General features: G+C 36.8%; 1 protein-coding gene across 1 annotated transcript; it reads left to right on the forward strand.

The window, feature by feature from the left end:
- Positions 1-1,051: 1,051 nt before the first annotated feature.
- Positions 1,052-19,638, forward strand: LOC132558289 (phosphopentomutase-like). Its single transcript, XM_060222833.1, has 18 exons — positions 1,052-1,177; positions 1,763-1,862; positions 2,970-3,037; positions 4,903-4,991; positions 6,315-6,399; positions 8,027-8,134; positions 8,921-9,087; positions 9,569-9,686; positions 10,515-10,580; positions 11,101-11,198; positions 11,609-11,703; positions 11,898-11,980; positions 12,734-12,827; positions 13,404-13,533; positions 14,262-14,364; positions 15,004-15,090; positions 15,751-15,884; positions 17,203-19,638. Exons 1-18 carry the CDS (start codon positions 1,109-1,111, stop codon positions 17,306-17,308), a joined length of 1,800 nt encoding a protein of 599 aa, XP_060078816.1. The 5' UTR covers positions 1,052-1,108; the 3' UTR covers positions 17,309-19,638.
- The last annotated feature ends 375 nt before the right edge of the window (positions 19,639-20,013 follow it).

Below are 20,013 nucleotides of genomic sequence, written 5' to 3' on the forward strand. Positions count from 1 at the left end.
TTTTATGTTACAGGTACAGACAGGTATGTACTTCCTGTCCATGTTTTATATTCAGGTACAGACAGGTATGTACTTCCTGTCCATGTTTTATATTACGGGTACAGACAGGTATGTACTTCCTGTCCATGTTTTATGTTACAGGTACAGACAGTTATGTATATGTAGGTTTAGGGGATGGATGTAGATACAATGTATTATATTTCCTTTGCATGTTTTATTGGACTGGCACCTTTGGCATGGTTGTATATGCTTCATAGTTACGAAGGAATGTGTTATATATTCGATGTGAAACAAAAGTCAAGGGTGTAGTTTGATGTGTACAGTGAAGTATGCACACTTGCAAAAATGTTTTTTATGCAACAATTACTGTCAAGGAGTAGCTATATACATGTATTTTTATCACTTTTTTCAACTACAGACCCCTTTACTTCCGATGCAAATATTTCTTTAATCACCGTATCACCAATATTCATGCAACAAATGGACATAATATGTAATAAAAGTTTATTATTGGTCAAAATTCCTAAAGCTTGTCATATTTGACACTCTGATAGATATAAATATTCAGTTAGCACCTCCAATATATAAGTATTTATCATTCCTATCCAATATTTGCTTGAATGGAATAATTATAAGCAGAACAAAGAGATCACATCAGATGCATGTAGTTTGCACACTACATTACATGTTATGTTTTGATAAAAAAAAACTGTCGAAGCCAAACACTAATCCTTGTCTTTTCAGTAGCTCAAAAACCAGTAACACGTTTCTCCTGAAACAACACCCTACCCCCACCCCCACCCTACACAGCCTCGAGCGCCAGAGCCTTAAAAAGTGATCGTTGACGTCGTATAATTCAAACAGGGTGTTAGGGGCCTATAAACTAAAAACAGTACAGCAACTGGAACGAGCCGAAACTCTAATATATCACCGCGTCACTCCAGAATGTAGGTTTTAACGGACAGTCTTCCTTAAATAGCTTTTAGTCTTGGTCATTCACATGCTTATTCGTTTCAAGTGTCTTGCTGAACGAGACGAATATTATTAATTGCCAGTGCAGTGACAGCCAGGTGCCCTCATTTGCAGAGGAGGAAAGCATCCTATCAGAATGACCGAAGTACGTACTGGTGACGGTGACGTGGACGCTAAAGTCAAAGAATGGATGGAATGGGATAAAGTAAGTATGCTGTCAAAGCGTATATCTCACCAGACGATGACATGTACACTATACAAAGACGGACAAGTACGGATATCCCTGACGCAATACACAGAATCCTGATGTCAGATTTTCATGTTGATAGACTGAGATTAATGAATACACAAGCATCAAATGAACGCACAATTGCATTTGGCTCCAATGATAACAATTAATTTGCACTGCTAAACCATTCTAAGAGAACATTGCACAGAACAGTCACATATCCATCCTAACCCTTCGAGAATTCCTCCTCGGGACTGTTTATATTCAACGTTTGACAATTTCCCTCGACGTCGAAGGACATTGTCAAACGTCCGATATAAATGAGTCCCAAGGAGGAATTCCAGAAGGGATTATATATCCATCTGTGTACATCCGGTATGTATCCTTGGCACATTAAGGAGGACCACATAAGAATAATTTATCGCTAGCTATGCAATATCTATGAATTGCCACCAAACAGACACATAGCTGAATTTCAAATATGTGCCTTATACCGTATATAAAGATCTTGTAACAAATTTCACTGCTGAGTGGTCATATGTTTGGAATGTTGTGTTTTAGAATGAGACAACACGAGAGGAGATATTGAAGCTAGCTAAAGATGGTGAGGTGGAATCTCTGAAGAAGCGTCTTCTTCATCGCATGGAGTTTGGAACAGCAGGTCAGGATACTTTCTAATCCTGCAATAGTTTAATTATTGTGATGCAATATTGGGCTTTAATTTCTTGTTCCATTTATAACAGAGCCTTAGACAACTTTGATGAAAGACCAAACCTGACAACCCTCCCAATAGGGTTTTGTAAAAAGATCTAGCCCCTGTTTAAATTATCAGTGAATTCAGCTAAGTTGTTCATATTGCAAAAATCTATTTTGTCAACCAGAAAGAACAGACATAAGATATAAGTTTCAGCAAACCAAATCCTCATTGTCTGTCAGTCATCTGTCTTTCTGTCCATGCATAAGCAACATACATGTTGCTATTTTTGGATAATTTTCAAATTTTATGTGTAGGTTTGTCTTGTTCCATATTTGTGCTTATTCCGTTTTGGGAGTGATCGGAAAAATGAGATAGCCAACATGCAGCCATCTTGGATTTGTCAGTCATAACTTGTTATCACTTTCTGGTTAAGTGTTCAATGAATCATATTCAAATTTCATGTTTAGTTTTGCCTTAGTCCCTAGTTTTACTCGTCCTATTATAATGCCTGTCAACCATCTTTGATTTTGACTCAGAAATTTAAAGTTTAAAATTAGAAATTACTTGGAAAGCACTGGAGGAATCCTACTCAGATTTCATATGTGGGCTCCCCAAGATCCCTAGCTATGTAGCTTTGCTTATTGGACTGATGGGGAAAAAAGGGAAAAAAAGATGGACATGTGACCACCTTAGATTTGACAGTTTAAGATTAATAGGAATTTTCAATTTTCATATTATAAAGAACAAGCCCAAATACGCCCATGTAATTTCCCCAAAAGTTTGCATGTACACTGTATAATAGGCTTACTGAATGTTTTCTTTTAAATATCACTGTTTTAATTTATAAAAAATGGCAGACAAAAATAAGAAAGTATCTATGGCAACATTGAGATTCACTTAGACTTCCATGACCTAGGGGAAGACAGGTGAGAAAGATTGAATCTTAGGAGATAGTACAATATATCATCAACAAGAAAGCACTAGAAAAATTCAATATTGCCTCACAATATACATCACTGTGTGTTTCCTATGTTTACGAATAAGTTAGAAGAATAAACTTTCTACCTGTAGGTTTGCGAGCAAGGATGGGAGCAGGTTATAGTATGATGAATGACTTAACTATCATACAGACAACACAGGTAGGTGTCTAACATACAGACAACACAGGTAGGTGTCTATCACACAGACAACACAGGTAGGTGTCTATCACACAGACAACACAGGTAGGTGTCTAACATACAGACAACACAGGTAGGTGTCTGTTATACAGACAACACAGGTAGGTGTCTATCATACAGACAACACAGGTAGGTGTCTAACATACAGACAACACAGGTAGGTGTCTAACATATAGACAACACAGGTAGGTGTCTGTTATACAGACAACACAGGTAGGTGTCTAACATACAGACAACACAGGTAGGTGTCTAACATACAGACAACACAGGTAGGTGTCTATCATACAGACAACACAGATAGGTGTCTAACATACAGACAACACAGGTAGGTGTCTATCTTACATACAACACAGGTAGGTGTCTATCATACAGACAACACAGGTAGGTGTCTATCTTACAGACAACACAGGTAGGTAGGTGTCTATCTTACATACAACACAGGTAGGTGTCTATCATACAGACAACACAGGTAGGTGTCTATCTTACAGACAACACAGGTAGGTGTCTATCATACAAACATCACAGGTATGTGTATATCATACAGACAACACAGGTAGTTGTTTATCATAGACAACACAGGTAGGTGTCTATCATACAGACAACATACTTTTCAGTGTAAAGATTAGTCATACAATACAGTAAAGCCAAATGGCATCATACCGCTGTTTTTGTCCATCTTGGACAGTGATTGAAATTATGATAGATGGACATAAAATTGATTGGCTTTTATCCAGAATATGCTTTCCTTAGAGCCAATTCTACACATTTATAAACCGAAATTGTGGCTGTTGTATAGTCAGTATCAGAAGACCATGTACCTGGTGATCCACAATCTTGCTAATTTGCTGTAACTGGTACAAATGTATATGTCCTATTAACGTTTGGAAATACTGTGGATTCATTTATTTTCGTTGGGTTCAATTTTCGTTGTTTCTACAAATTAGACAGTTTCGTGGACTCATAAATTCGTGGATTTTTGATTCTGTGGGAAAAAAATGAAAACGTTAGAATTTTCTCTTTTTGCTTCCAGTTGAATTTTTTTCTGTTTGTATTAAGGCTATGTTCACAGGAATTAACACTAATGACAAGAATAAAAGAACGGTTTTTTTTCAAGATGGCGTCCTGTGTTTTTATAACGCTGTTTACAACAGTCTCGCATTAATATCAAACCACAAATCAGTATATATCCTGGCGTGTAATCAATCGGTAATTATCAGAAACAATTGTTTTCAGTGGATAAACATTGTGTGCTGATCAGTCGGTGTACCGCAGTCATATGAAAACACCACGCGTATCGATTGGACCATGTGTGTAAACAGGTGTGTAAACAAGATCTGCATTATTAATAATTATTGTGAACCTGTAGTCGGATAGAAATACGGATCCAATCTTCCATCGACAGGATGGTCCGATCAAGCCTAGTGTCCACAGTGTCGCTAACGACTGCGATCCCATCATACTTAGCATCACAATGGGTACTTACCCTTTGTTATGTTTAATAATATATAATTATATATCGTTGACACCAATTTAGCGTATCCATGTCGAGCCTCAGACTACCCGTCCCAACTAATTACGGGGCTTCTGTCATTACCGGTGGACGTTTCCGGTGTCGGCAAAGATTACTTGGTCAAATTTCAAAATTACTTTAGTAAGTAGTTCATATTTCGTTGTGTTTTTAAATTCGTGGATTTGCTCATCCACGAAAACAACGAAAATTGGACCCCCACGAAATAAAATGAATCCACAGTATTATACTTATATCTTTATTTGATGGTATTGATATAAGTTGTGCTAATTTCATAGATATTTGTTGTTGCTTACAGGGATTGTGTAAACATCTGCTGCAGACCTGCCAGACAGCTTGTACTGATGGTGTTGTGATTGGTTATGATGGACGCTATAACAGCGACAGGTAAAACAGAGTACATTTGTACCTCTAGCTGAAGTCTCAATCCTAAACGTTATAATTTCTAAAAAAATTTAGGTGAAGAGAAAAGTCTTAAAATAATTTCTATCCAAATGAAAATTTTAAGCACAAGATTTTGTAAATGAAAATTGCTGAAAAACTAGCTGTCTTTTATAGACAAGTATAGGAGAAAATGGGACATTTGCAAACTGTCCTTTATAGACAGGTTGTGGTAAGTAATGGACATTTGCTAACTGTCCTTTATAGACAGGTTGTGGGAAGAAATGGGACATTTGCTAACTGTACTTTTTAGACTAGTTGTGTGAGGTAATGGGACATTGAGAACAGTTCTTTTTAGACAGGTAGTGTGAGGTAATGGGATATTGGGAACTATCCTTTATAGATAGGTTGTGTGGGGTAATGGGACATTCAGAACTGTCCTTTATAGACAGGTTGTGAGGGGTATTGGGACATTGGGAACTATCCTTTATAGACAGGTTGTGTGGGGGTTATGGGGGATTTGGGAACTGTCCTTTATAGACAGGTTGTGTGAGGTAACGGGACATTGGGAACTATCCTTTATAGACAAGTTGTGTGAGGTAATGGGACATTGAGAACAGTTCTTTTTAGACAGGTTTCGTGGGGTAATGGGACATTTGGAACTATCCTTTATAGACAGGTTGTGTGAGGTAGTGGGACATTGAGAACTGTTCTTTATATACAGGTTGTGTGGGGGTAATTGGACAGTAGGAATAGTTCTCTATAGACAGGTTGTGTGGGGGTAATTGGACAATAGGAATAGTTCTCTATAGACAGGTTGTGTGGGGTAATTGGACAATAGGAATCCCTGTTTCTTAACAAGTACTGAATGGATCCCTCTCAAATTTCATATGTATGTTCCCTTTGGTCTCTCATTGTGCCCATTTAATTTTGGGACTGATCAGAAACAACAAAATGGCCAAAAGGGGGCCATTTTGGATTTGGCAGGTGTAGATTATGATTGCTATTTCTGCAAAGGAATGTTCAAATGTCTTATCATTAAGAGCAGATACAGAGAAAAGAAGGGAAAAGATCCAACTTTAAAAGAGCAAATAAAGATCAAACAATGATGGGTGCCAAGATCCCTCTGGGATCTCTTGTACTCTTAAGTTGTGATTGTCCTTTAACGAAGGTCTAAACAACAAGGATATATTTAGCCTTTTTCCATAATGACATAAGTACACAGAAGAAATGAAAATGGAGATTTGTTGACCCAAGGACCTTATTTTGATGCAATGTGGATTATTATTATTTTATTGGGTACTAGTTTTTTTATGTTGATTTCCTCAGATTTGCCAAGTTGGCTACAGCTGTGTTTATCAATAAGAAAGTTCCAGTGTACCTGTTTTCCAGGATGTGTGCTACCCCGTATGTTGTAAGTATCAGCTGCTCTCTCAATTTATAACCTAAATTTTCTTTTTTCTCTTAGTCAGTAGATAGTTATCATAGTAACACAAAATTTGTCTGGAATTTGGTTTTTTTCAGGGAGAGCTATTCCAATAAAACATTTGCTTGATCTAAGGACTCCAAAATGGATGACTGCTATATCTATTCATGGTTCAGTTTCCTGTCTATCACTTCATAGTCAAATTCTAAGGGTGGGTCCTGGGGTGGGATATGTTTTTATAATACAGGAATAGCTCAGAAATCTTCTCAATAATTAATGTGTATTTATTGAGTACAAATTGTATCATCATTGAAGCATTCAATTTAGACCCTTATGATATGGACAATGTCAAGATTTCCCTTGTCTATTAATACCAGGGAGTCCATTTGGTTCCTGACTTTCAAGAGACAAAAAAAAATCAATTCATACTAATTTGGTATGATCATGCTTTTCAAAAGGCGAAAAATCAGAGAAAATTTTAGGGAGTTAAAAGACTCTAATTGTAAGAGTCAAATGTCTCTTTGGGTCAGAGGGCTTTTTTAAGATATAAATGGTGATCATTTCCATATTACGTTAAAATATTGCTGAACAAAAGTTCCTTGTCAACTGAATATTTTCCAGAAACAAGCAGTGTTAAATGTATATTGTTGTTGCCGTAAGAGACAATGTGAATGTGACTGATTAACTTTCTCTACTGACATGATGAATTGCTGCAAAAATAATTGCTGTAAATTTAGACAGATACAAAACCAATATCTTTAGTTCTATAATAAGGAAGTTTGTTATGAGAAAATTGATTTTTGTAAAATTGTTGTCATGCAGAAATGTGAGTTTGTAGATGCAGCCAAAAAAAAGAAAGGTTTGTAGTCTTATAGTGTGTTGATGTGTATGTTATTTGTAGGCCTATGGTGTATTGATGTGAATGTTATTTGTAGACCTATGGTGTGTTGATGTGTATGTTATTTGTAGGCCTATGGTGTGTTGATGTGTACATTATTTGTAGGCCTATGGTGTGTTGATGTGTACATTATTTGTAGGCCTATGGTGTGTTGATGTGTATGTTATTTGTAGGCCTATGGTGTATTGATGTGAATGTTATTTGTAGACCTATGGTGTGTTGATGTGTATGTTATTTGTAGGCCTATGGTGTGTTGATGTGTACATTATTTGTAGGCCTATGGTGTGTTGATGTGAATGTTATTTGTAGGCCTATGATGTATTGATGTGTATGTTATTTGTAGGCCTATGATGTATTGATGTGTATGTTATTTGTAGGCCTATGGTGTATTGATGTGTATGTTATTTGTAGGCCTATGATATGTTGATGTGTATGTTATTTGAAGGCCTATAGTGTGTTGATGTGTATGTTATTTGTAGGCCTATGGTGTATTGATGTGAATGTTATTTGTAGACCTATAGTGTGTTGATGTGTACATTATTTGTAGGCCTATGGTGTGTTGATGTGAATGTTATTTGTTGGCCTATGGTGTATTGATGTGTATGTTATTTGTAGGCCTATGATGTGTTGATGTGTATGTTATTTGTAGACCTATGGTGTGTTGATGTTTACATTATTTGTAGACCTATGGTGTGTTGATGTTTACATTATTTGCAGGCCTATGGTGTGTTGATGTGTAAGGCAGCTTGTGGTATCATGGTGACAGCCTCACATAATCCAAAGGAAGACAATGGCTACAAAGTTTACTGGGGAAATGGATCACAGGTAGGAGTGCACATTTAAAATTTATTAGCTCACCTGCCTGTAAAGTAAGTAAACTTATGTTATGGTGTGTCCTCTGTCTATAGTCAACTTTTCTCTTCTATGTTAGTTTAAATGAATGACCTTGAGCATTTTGCAAGATCATAGACACAAGGGACTATCTTTCTTTAAAAGTCACAGCAGTCTTGAAATATTTATATGTGCCTTATCCATTTTGTGATTGACTTCATTTTAATTTGACAGTACAAAAATCGATTTCATTTTAATTTGACAGTGCAAAAATCGATCACAAACTACATGGTCAACATCAAAATATCAAAGACCCTTCAATACATTGTAGACTGAATGATTGGCATATATTTGTATGTAATAGTCTGAACAGTATTGTCAACAACATCATGTTTCTCATGTTTAGGGGTATAGGAAAATGATCCTGTTTCTAGTTTTTGGGGGTGTAGGAAAATCATCCTGTTTGTCGTGTTTTAGGGGTGTAGAAAAATTATCCTGTTTCTTGTGTTTGGGGGTGTAGAAAATGATGTTTCTCGTGTTTGTGGGGTGTGGGAAAATGATCCTGTTTCTTGTGTTTGGGGATGTAGGAAAATTATCATGTTTCTCGTGTTTGGGGATGTAGAAAAATGATCCTGGAATTATTGATCCTGGAATTATTGTAGGAAAATGGTCCTGTTTCTAGTGTTTGGGGATGTAGGAAAATTATCATGTTTCTCGTGTTTGGGGGTGTAGAAAATTGATCCTGGAATCAATGTATGAAAATTCAGCCTGTTTTTATAGATCATCAGTCCACATGATAAAGGGATAGCCAAAAGTATATTGGAAAGTCTAGAACCACTTCCAACATCCTGGGAAATCTCTGACCTCTCCGGTCCTCTGGTCAAAGACCCGTACCCAGATGTCTTTCAGAAGTACAACGAGGACTTGTCAAAACTTGTTCAGTTTAAGTAAGTATAATAGATATAAGTAGTTCAGCTGTGATCTTATCTCCTTGTTTGTCTTACTGAACACGTCAGTTCAGAATGGACTGTAATAATTAGACAGGTGAAAAAATGCAATAAAAATGTTTTCTGGCTGTAAGACAGGACATGAAAATGTGTCCTTCTTACAGTCCTTTACTACTATTATGCTGTACATGAATTCCGTAGCAGATCATTTTCACAACTTTTCAGAATGTGATTCTGGAACAAATATTTGAAGATTTTAAAGTATTTTAAAAATTTCTTGATATCTACTTCTAGTTTGAAATTGAATTTTTAACCATTCTTGCTGGTTTTTTTTTTAAAACTATTCTTTGTTTACTGTGTATATTTTTGACATTTTGGTTCCTGTGTTGGTTGAATCCATATAATTATACAAGGATCTCGTACATTTTGATAATAAGTAGAGAAATACAGACAAAAACCTTGTTTCTAATTGATATTTCAGTGATGATGTCCCCAGCCTGGTGTTTACCTACACAGCTATGCATGGTGTGGGCTACCCATTCATCCAGGAGGCCTGTCGTACTGTGGGTCACCTGAAGGTCATCCCCGTCCTAGAACAGGTAATAACCCTTCAACACAAATAATAAGATGTTCAAGGCCTGACAAGGACTGTGTGTTATAAAAAGACATGACACTAGTTTCCATTCTTAGAAACAAAGGAAAAAGTGGGTGATTGGAAAAGAGAGAAATGGAATTGACTTTAACAAGAAAATCAAACAAAAGTTCCTCTTTGAGAGCCGTTGCACAAGCATGCTTACAAAACCTAGGTGTCAATCTGATTAACATACTGAATTCTTTTCTAACTCCTTTGTGGAGAGTAACGAGTGAGAATTAGCATCGCCTTGTGTGTAGTACAAAGGGTGCAAAGGTCACCAGAACTGAACATGACTCCTTAAGGGATGTTGTCAGATCCTATGTAGAGAATATGTAACAAAAAAATGAATGAAAGTATGAAAGGTAATTTGCAGGTGAAAGAATCAGACCTGTAGTTGTAGCTTTTAGGGGTGTTTGAGAAAAAAACCTTTTATTTGATTAAGTGCATGAAAAAGAAGTAAGGTGTTCAATATGTCTCTTAGGCTTTGTCAGCATCTGCACACCATTACTGTGTTACTTTCATTGATGAATTATCTCCCTGTTCTTATCAGGTAGAAGCACACCATTGCTATGTTACTTTCATTGATGAATTATCTCCCCTGTTCTTATCAGGTAGAAGCACACCATTGCTATGTTACTTTCATTGATGAAATATCTCCCCTGTTCTTATCAGGTAGAAGCACACCATTGCTATGTTACTTTCATTGATGAATTATCTCCCCTGTCTTATCAGGTAGAAGCACACCATTGCTATGTTACTTTCATTGATGAAATATCTTCCCTGTTCTTATCAGGTAGAAGCTGATCCAGATTTCCCAACAGTTAAATACCCGAACCCGGAGGAAGGCAAGGGTGCTTTGGTGAGTCTTTATCACATTAATGTTAAATGAGAAAGTGTATTGAAATTTTGGTACGTATGTTAGATTCTCGGAGTTCATGGCAGTTTCTTTATTATATATTTACCCATACCAAATCCTGCAAAATTAATTATTGCAATTTAAAAGAAATTAATTATAAAGTTGTAAATTCAGAACCAATCAAATATTTTCAACAACCTAAGGATGCTGAAATCATTTGTCATAAAGCAGTGATCTCCACGATAATATATTTCAGTAGGTGAGGTGTTAAATTGACATCTCTGATCTCATGGTAATAACCATTAACTGTAGAGTAGATTCCTATCAAATGATATGATACAATAGGTCAAGAGGGCCAACACAAAATTTAAGTCAAGGGGTTGGGTTGTATGTCTCTACAGAGAGGGGTGGGCTTATTACCAGACATTGGCCTATTGAAAGTGAACTACTACGGTTGTAGTTTTCAGATGACAGTAAAGGTGGGTAGAAATGAAGAACACTAATTGTTATCTTGTGTCTGCAGAAACTAGCAATGGCAACAGCAGATGCCAACAATTGCCAACTGATTCTTGCTAATGATCCTGATGCAGATCGACTGGCTGTAGCTGAGAAACTTAAAAGGTCAGTCTATATAAGGTCAAAAATCATTTATAATTTTCATTTGTGATATTAAAGACACTGATATTAAACTGTAGACAGATAAAAACCCCTGGAGTATAGAGAACAAGGTAGGCCCTGGAGTATAGAGGAGTTGGTAACCCCTGGAGTATAGAGAACAAGGTAGGCCCTGGAGTATAGAGGAGTTGGTAACCCCTGGAGTATAGAGGACAGGGTAGGCCCTGGAGTATAGAGGAGTTGGTAACCCCTGGAGTATAGAGAACAAGGTAGGCCCTGGAGTATAGAGGAGTTGGTAACCCCTGGAGTATAAAGGCTGCGGTTTCCTCGTGAGATTGCAAGTCATATTGTATTCAATGATCTCAATATTGCACCTGTATAAGATGTATAATTCTGGAAATGTTCTATGATTTCAGTGGAGAGTGGCATATATTTTCGGGCAATGAATTGGGGGCATTATTTGGTTGGTGGAGCTGGACTCACTACAGACAGAAATACCCTGATACACCTGGTGAGTCCCTCAGTTTTATACACAAGGAGACTGCAGGAGGAGCAACTTGACAGATCTAATGTTGTGCATTCAGAGTCAACGGATAATATTGTGAAAGATTCTGCTCACATCTAACTAAAACCTGCAACCAACATTTCTGTACGAAAATGATTTTATTTCTAGCTTGAATCACTTTTTAAATAAATTCTTTGCAGCAAAGGATGTTTACATGCTAGCGAGTACAGTATCTTCTAAGATCCTGGGAAGTATCGCCAAAAAGGAAGGATTTTGTTTTGAAGTGAGTATTGAAAAGAAATACATTTGTTGCATCAAGCAACATGAAAAACTGTAACTCTTTATTCAGTTAGTTTCATTGAGGGGATTGTACAAGGTTACACTGTCTGAGGTGTGGAAACTATACACTAGAGAGTAACTAATACAGAGTCTGGTTGTATTTTGATCAATGTTAAATTACCTTTATAATTACTGAATAATGTTTATTACACCTATGGTCATTATTTGGGCATAACTACATGAATATTCTGTTTAATTTTCAATCCGTAATATTAATCAACCATTTTCTATAAATTGCACAAAATGTGAAATCCTATCACACAGTGGTGCGCTAGAAAATGTATCGCGTGTGAATCTATCAATTAAGAATTACTTCAGTACATCTGTAACACATAATAATTCAAATCTGAATCCTTCAAATCAGCAACATTACTAATGCATTGTCTTCTTCATTAATATTTGTATAATGTTTTACTTTTGCCCTTTCCAGTCCTTAATCTTAAAATCAGTAGCACCAAATCGCCTAGACAAGGAATTCTACAACTGCCTTTAAACATTACACCACCTTGACATCCACAAAAAAGGATGTTTGGATGTTGAAGTGAATAGACAGCTAGAAATTCTTGACGTTCTCATAGTAGCAAATTATCTATTATGTGATCTGAAAACCTGGATCAAAATGTATGTATTTACATGAAGATGTGTTTACATCAGTTTGTCGCAGGTTTTATCAGAGTAATTATTTTGTATTCAATAGGAAACCCTGACAGGATTTAAGTGGATGGGAAACAGGTCACATGATCATCTACAGGAGGGAAAAACTGTTCTGTTTGCATTTGAGGAAGCTATTGGTAAGAAAGTTACAAATGCCTCAAGAAACTTTAGACATCAACCGGAGATGTTTGCAATGAGCTGAAATTAAGCCTCTGTTACAGGAGCCTCACTTTGCAGTGAAATTATGAAAAGTTTATCACAATTTAAGTTTGCAATGCATGATCAAAGGTTAAGGTCACCATGTCAATGATCCAGGTTAACATTTAGTCATTTTCTGGTAAAAGAAATTCTATTTCAACAAGAAATGACACTGTAGTATAAGTATGGGTCTGAGGATTTCGTGTAGCTCCATAGATCAACCAGAAGGCCTTGTTCCTCTCGCAATACAGGTGTTTTAACCCTCAATTATTATTCTAGAGCAATGAAGAGTTTAACCTGTCCTCCCTGTTCTGTGTTCTGTCATACAAATATGATATCTTAACACAACACAACAATGATATGATTCAATGCTTATCATTAACCAACATTGAGTTTAACACTTCAAGGTTAAGGTCACCAGGTTAAATGTCAAGGTTAAATGTTTTCTGTTTTTTTTTTTCAAATTATGTGCTTTGTTTATAGTAAGATGAAGAACCATGTGTATACTGTTACAGGTTTTATGTGTGGATCATGTGTGCTGGACAAGGATGGGGTCAGCGCTTCTGTTGTTATGGGACAAATGGTACTATACCTGCAGAGTCAAGGCCTTACACTCTACGATCAGCTCAACAATGTATACCAGAAGTAAGGATGTACTTATGTTAGGGTTCAGACGATTTTCAATTTTAACACATGATTGATAACTTTCTGCCTTCTGCGACTGTTGATTATAAAATATGAAATATCCATTATAAGGGAGATTACTCATGAAGGAAGGTCAGTCCATAGAAAGTTGTAGATATAAACATCTTGGCTCCAAAAAATTTATCTTTGTTTTTTGGTGCAAAACTCCAAGTGATCATGTGAGTAAGACAGAAATTCTACACAATCAGAATACTGACACTATATTCAGATACAATGGGTAGATAATGATCTGGTGTTGCAGTGGTAACATGCCTTTCACTTAGATGTTTGGGGTTTAATTCCCTAGAAGGATGTTAAAAGATGAGGCAGTCACTGTTTTTGACCAAACAAGTTGCAAACTTCACAAATGAAATATTTGGACTAAAGATAAATGCAAGATTTCGTGGTTGAAATCTTGAAATTCTCATTAATTATATATATTAACATGATATTTTGCCCAGTCTACATTGAATATGAATATACTATTGAAGTGATGACTAGTTTTCACCTCAGATTCGTACTTCGTGTTCTCTTCTCCCCTTTGCAAGATGCCATATTCAGCACAAAATGAAAAATAATTTTGTCAGTGAATTTAATAATTGTCCTGAATAAAAGACTACAGATGATGTGCAAAAGTGTACCTGTTAATGGTGTGATGCTGAAATGGAAAATTCTTGATCAATTTTCAGGTATGGATTTCATCTTTCAAGTAACTCTTACTACATTTGTCATGATCCTCCGACAATAGAGAAAATGTTTGCTGAGATTAGAAATTACAATAACACGGGAAAGGTGAGAATTTGTACTGGTTTGCTTCTGTTATGTTTATAAGCTGTCAGGATTTTGGTCGTCCATTGTCTTGTCATTATTCCTTAGAATGGTCAAGGCAGGGCACAGTAGATAATTATTTAATTGGGTTTCATTAAGCAATTAGGGAACGATATACCACTTGAATTTGAAATGAATTTTTTGACTCCTGCCCAAATGCTAGTGTTTTTTGGGAATTCTTCATTCTTCTCTCTTCAAGACTCTAGGCAAGTTTCCATCTATACCGAGGATAAGGATTAAAAATGTTGATATGTCATTCATGATTGTTGTGACTAATATGAAATTTAAAGTAAAGGAACAGTTTTACAATAAATATTCAATCCAGTTAGAGAAATATGTACATGTAATTGATACATGAACAAAGATTATAATTTAAGCAATTAATGATCTTGCTTCCAATTTAACATACAGTAAACCAACTTTCTTTCGTGATTTATTTTGGATTTGTGTGGCTGGAGAAAGGAGAATCCAGAACTTGTGGTGATTAATTTTCACAAATTTGTGTCAATCACAAAAATTTGGAATCACATGTGAAAGAAAGCTGGTTTACACCGTCATCACTCAGTTGCATATATTTGAGTTTTTTTTTTTTGTACATTACAGTATCCAGAAAGTTGTGGTCCATACAAAATTAAATATATCCGAGATCTTACTGTAGGCTATGACAACAGTCAGTCCAACAACAAACCGGTAAGTTCTTTTACATTAAAGTGTTGATTGTAAAAAATAAGACTAGTAAATCAGAGGTCTCGGAATTGATTCCTAATAAAGACATTGAAGGAAATAATGACCTTTGTTACATACAGTAAATCTTTAGTCAATTCAAAAAAAATTAAGCATACAAAATTTTGCTTGTGAAGAGCAATTAAGAGTTTGAACTATCTGAGTCAACATCGCCCAAAATCACGACAAAGTGTTAAAAATGTCCTGGCTAGACAGAAAACTACAGATTGGTCAAGACAATGACCTGGTTTGGTTATTGATAAACACGTCAATTATGAAATGATTGCCTTTTGAAACACTTCAATTTTAATTGACTGCTTGTTCTTCATTACGCTGAACAAAGATAACGATAGAGTCCTGAATAAAAGCACTCGTCTGCTTGTGTGTTGGCAGAAGTTAGCATTGACATATGAGTGTTTGGAGTGTGGAATTAGACTTATGGTTATGAATTAATGTTTATCAAAATTGTCTTATTGGCTTTTTAGAAGTGTATCTGTCAGTCTTGTACAATTAGTTATTTGATATTGATGTTGTTTAAGATGTTTCTTGAAGTCAGAATTAAGCATTATGATTTTTAAATATGAAATTTTATAATGGTACTGATTCTCACCCCTGTTTATGTTACAGCTTTTACCTGTGAGTAAGTCTAGTCAGATGATTACATTCACATTTGAGAATGGATGTGTTGCCACGCTCCGTACTAGTGGAACAGAGCCAAAAATCAAGTACTACACAGAACACTGTCCAGATCCAACCACAGGGTACGTATATACCTCTGATACAGCTATGTCAGAACACAGCCCTAACCCAACCCCCTCTGATACAGCTGTGTCAGAGCACAGCCCTAACCCAACCCCCTCTGATACAGCTGTGTCGGTACACAGCCCCAACCCAACCCCCTCTGATACAGCTGTGTCAGAACACAGCCCTAACCCAACCCCCTCTGATACAGCTGTGTCAGAACACAGCCCCAACCCAACCCCTGGGTACGTATATACCTCTGATACAGCTGTGTCGGTACACAGCCCCAACCCAACCCCCTCTGATACAGCTGTGTGAGAACACAGCCCCAACCCAACCCCCTCTGATACAGCTGTGTCGGTACACAGCCCCAACCCAACCCCCTCTGATACAGCTGTGTCAGAACACAGCCCCAACCCAACCCCTGGGTACGTATATACCTCTGATACAGCTGTGTCGGTACACAGCCCCAACCCAACCCCCTCTGATACAGCTGTGTCAGAACACAGCCCTAACCCAACCCCCTCTGATACAGCTGTGTCAGAACACAGCCCCAACCCAACCCCTGGGTACGTATATACCTCTGATACAGCTGTGTCGGTACACAGCCCTAACCCAACCCCCTCTGATACAGCTGTGTGAGAACACAGCCCCAACCCTACCCCCTCTGATACAGCTGTGTCAGAACACAGCCCCAACCCAACCCCTGGGTACGTATATACCTCTGATACAGCTGTGTCGGTACACAGCCCTAACCCAACCCCCTCTGATACAGCTGTGTGAGAACACAGCCCCAACCCTACCCCCTCTGATACAGCTGTGTCAGAACACAGCCCCAACTCAACCCCGGGGTATGTATTTACCTCTGATACAGCTTTGTCAGAGATTGGTTGGATACAGGATCGCAGGGGTGAACACAACCTTGAACTAAAATTCAGCAGTGGGCTTAATACAGGACAATAAGCCCAGAGACCAACACATAATATCTGATTCAAAGTAAGGGTGATTGCTTTACAGGACCCTAGGGAGTCAAAAGATAACCACCATTTAAAGTAATGATGGCTGTATCACCATATAAGGAAATGTGATAGATTGGTGATTCTGCTGAACAGTGATAGATAAGGGTGGGCTTGTTATCTGGTGTATCACTGGATAAATAGCGTAATTATCTTCCTTAACAGCAATAGATGTGAGTGGGCTTATTACCAGACAAAGATTTATCACTAGCTACACACAGAAATAGTTCTACTAAACAGCAATAGATATGGGTGGGCTTATTACCTGACATATGGTATTCAAGAAAACATTTGAAGTTTTTGAAACTTTTCTATTTTGCAGGATGGACCGTAAAAGTGCTGAAGCTGAACTTCAGGACATGGTGCAGTGTATTATTAAATATTTCTACCAGCCGGAAAAGTTTGGCTTTATTGCTCGTTCAAGTTAAGATATGATGTTGAAAAATCTGTTGGCATTCCTCTGTTTTTTTGTTAGAGATGGTTAGTTTGGAATTGATGAAAGAGAAATATTTATCTGTGAAATCACCTGGGTTTTGTATTGAGAAGTTTTTTTATGTGGCAGGGAATGGGGACTTACATGGAGTTGCCTGTCCATCCATCATTGTCCTATGTTGTCCAAAATCATGTTCTATCTGGCGAAAACCTCTATAGATTTGGTTCATGTTTACCATGTAGTATCAAAGCATAAAGTTCTGTTGCTGATGAAATTCTCAATTGTACAAAAGTAGGGCATTTATTTCTTGTAGACACTTTCTAGTGTTTGCTTTAAGTTGTAAAAATCACTCTTTTCTTTTGAAAATTTTTTAAAGTAAATTATGGTTGAATAGTGATTTGTGTTATGTGGGTTCACAGATTTTTAATCAGTATCAATGATAAATACACAATGAGTTTGGATTCAGAGGAAAAAAATATGCTCTCGGTAGTTTAGGTGTGTCTTTGTGTTAAGAGTTTTTGTGGCTAGTTATTTTATGGTTAAATACTTATACTTACAGGTATTCATAAATAGATATGTTTAGGTAAACAGTCATGTATATACCTGCATATAAGTAAAAAGGTTAGATATATGAAAATTGTGATATATGGGGTTGGTTTTATTTACCAGGATGACCAATTGGATTAGGGTTGTTTATAAATAAGGAAGGTCTTAGAAATCTGATGCAGTCTGAGGGCTGTATTGCTACAATATTGACATCTGCTGGTCAGTGAGAATTCATGCTGAAACTGTCTACAAGCAGGATTTTCTGCAAAAGCAAAAGTGGCCTTTGTGAGTTTGATGGATTAACTTATGACACTTCAGGGTTTTCATTTTTTTGTCATGATGTTTCTAGAGGAAGATTTTTCTATATACTCAGAAAATACTTAGAATCTCATTGAAACCTGTTCCTCTCATCATCATTAAATGCTTGGTTTTATTCAATGACCATTATGATGGCAGACATATGGAAGTAAAGATGTTTCTTTATACATTGTACATACTTATACAATGATTTTTGCCCCATGTGAATAGATTGTTGTAAAAGTGAGGTATTTTTTACATGGTGTTTGCACCAGTTTCTGAGAAACACATCAGTACAGAATGGTCTCACCTTCCCAAGAAACACATCAGTACAGAATGGTCTCGCCTTCCCGAGAAACACATCAGTACAGAATGGTCTCGCCTTCCTGAGAAACACAACAGTACAGAATGGTCACGCCTTCCTAATAAACACATCAGTACAGAATGGTCTCACATTCCTGAGAAACACAACAGTACAGAATGGTCACGCCTTCCTAAGAAACACATCAGTACAGAATGGTCTCACATTCCTGAGAAACACAACAGTACAGAATGGTCTCACCTTCCTGAGAAACACATCAGTACAGAATGGTCTCACCTTCCTAAGAAACGCTAACTGCACCTAGCAGTGATCAAATCGTACACATGAAATATTCACCAGAGGTTGCACAAGTTCGATTTCATATAGAATTTTGACTCATTCAAAATCCTGTGACCTTTATTGAATGCTTGGTGATATGACTGTATTCCCCAGTCCATCTCTGTCTTTAATAGGGCTTGTTTTGTTTGTAACATAAGTGATGGCAGCTGGAATGTTAGGTTGAACTGTTTACTGTCTTTCTGGCTTCTTACAGTTTTGATAACTGGATTGTTAAACATGATAAATACCTTATTGTACTGAACTTTCCTTATGTTGCTATTGAAGTTGATAACAGGAGGTTCCATTCGTAAGTCAAGGTAGTTCATTCCTCATCTGAATGTGAGATGAGAAATGTTATATGGCTCTGGGCAAAAAGTGTTCAGAATTTTACCTCAATGATTGGAATTTCCGATCTCCCCTCAAATGTAGTGAGATATTCCAGTGTTCTTGTGTTAGGTTTGGTACATGTATACTGTAAACACGCACATTTTGGTAAACGTGTGTTCGCACATTGAGTGCTGAAAATATAGTGCTGAATTATTGTGCTAAAATATTTTTGTGCTAATGGTAGTTTCTCTCAAGTTTTTAAGAATAATTGTGATCTAAAAATTCATCAGGCTATTTTGTTCAAACCATAACTTTATTGCTCAAAAAAAAAAAAAAAAAAAATCACAAAAATTGATATACAGTTTTGACAGGTTGATCAATGAGAACATTTTAGACAGTGTGATGAACCTAGCTTTTTATTCATTGTTAACAACAAGTATATCATGAAAACCATGATATTTTTATCTTATCAACATTGTGTATGCCTGTCAAAATAAACTATATATGAAAAAACTTATATGTCTTTTTTAAATGGGTCTTAAATCGCTTGCCTTTTTAGGTCATCTGACCCGAAGGGTCCGATGACCTATAGTCATCATGCTTCGTCCGTCGTCGTCCGCCGTGCGCCGTCCGTAAACTTTTCATTCAAACGACTTCTTCTCAAATACTAGAAGGTCTAGGGGGCTAATACTTGGCACAGAGGATACTGGCATGGAGCTCTACCAAGTTTGTTCAAATGAATGACCTTGACCCACTTTAAAGGTCACAGGGGTCAAATATGTTAAAATCTTTAAACAACTTCTTCTCATTAACCAAAAGGCTCAGAGTGTAGATATTGGGCCTGTGACATGCTGGGATGAAGGACTACCAAGTTTGTTCAAATGAATGAC

This window comes from Ylistrum balloti, unplaced genomic scaffold (genome assembly GCF_031769215.1).
Source record: "Ylistrum balloti isolate Yb309-2 unplaced genomic scaffold, AGI_CSIRO_Ybal_v1 Utg370780, whole genome shotgun sequence".
NCBI lineage: Eukaryota > Metazoa > Mollusca > Bivalvia > Pectinida > Pectinidae > Ylistrum > Ylistrum balloti.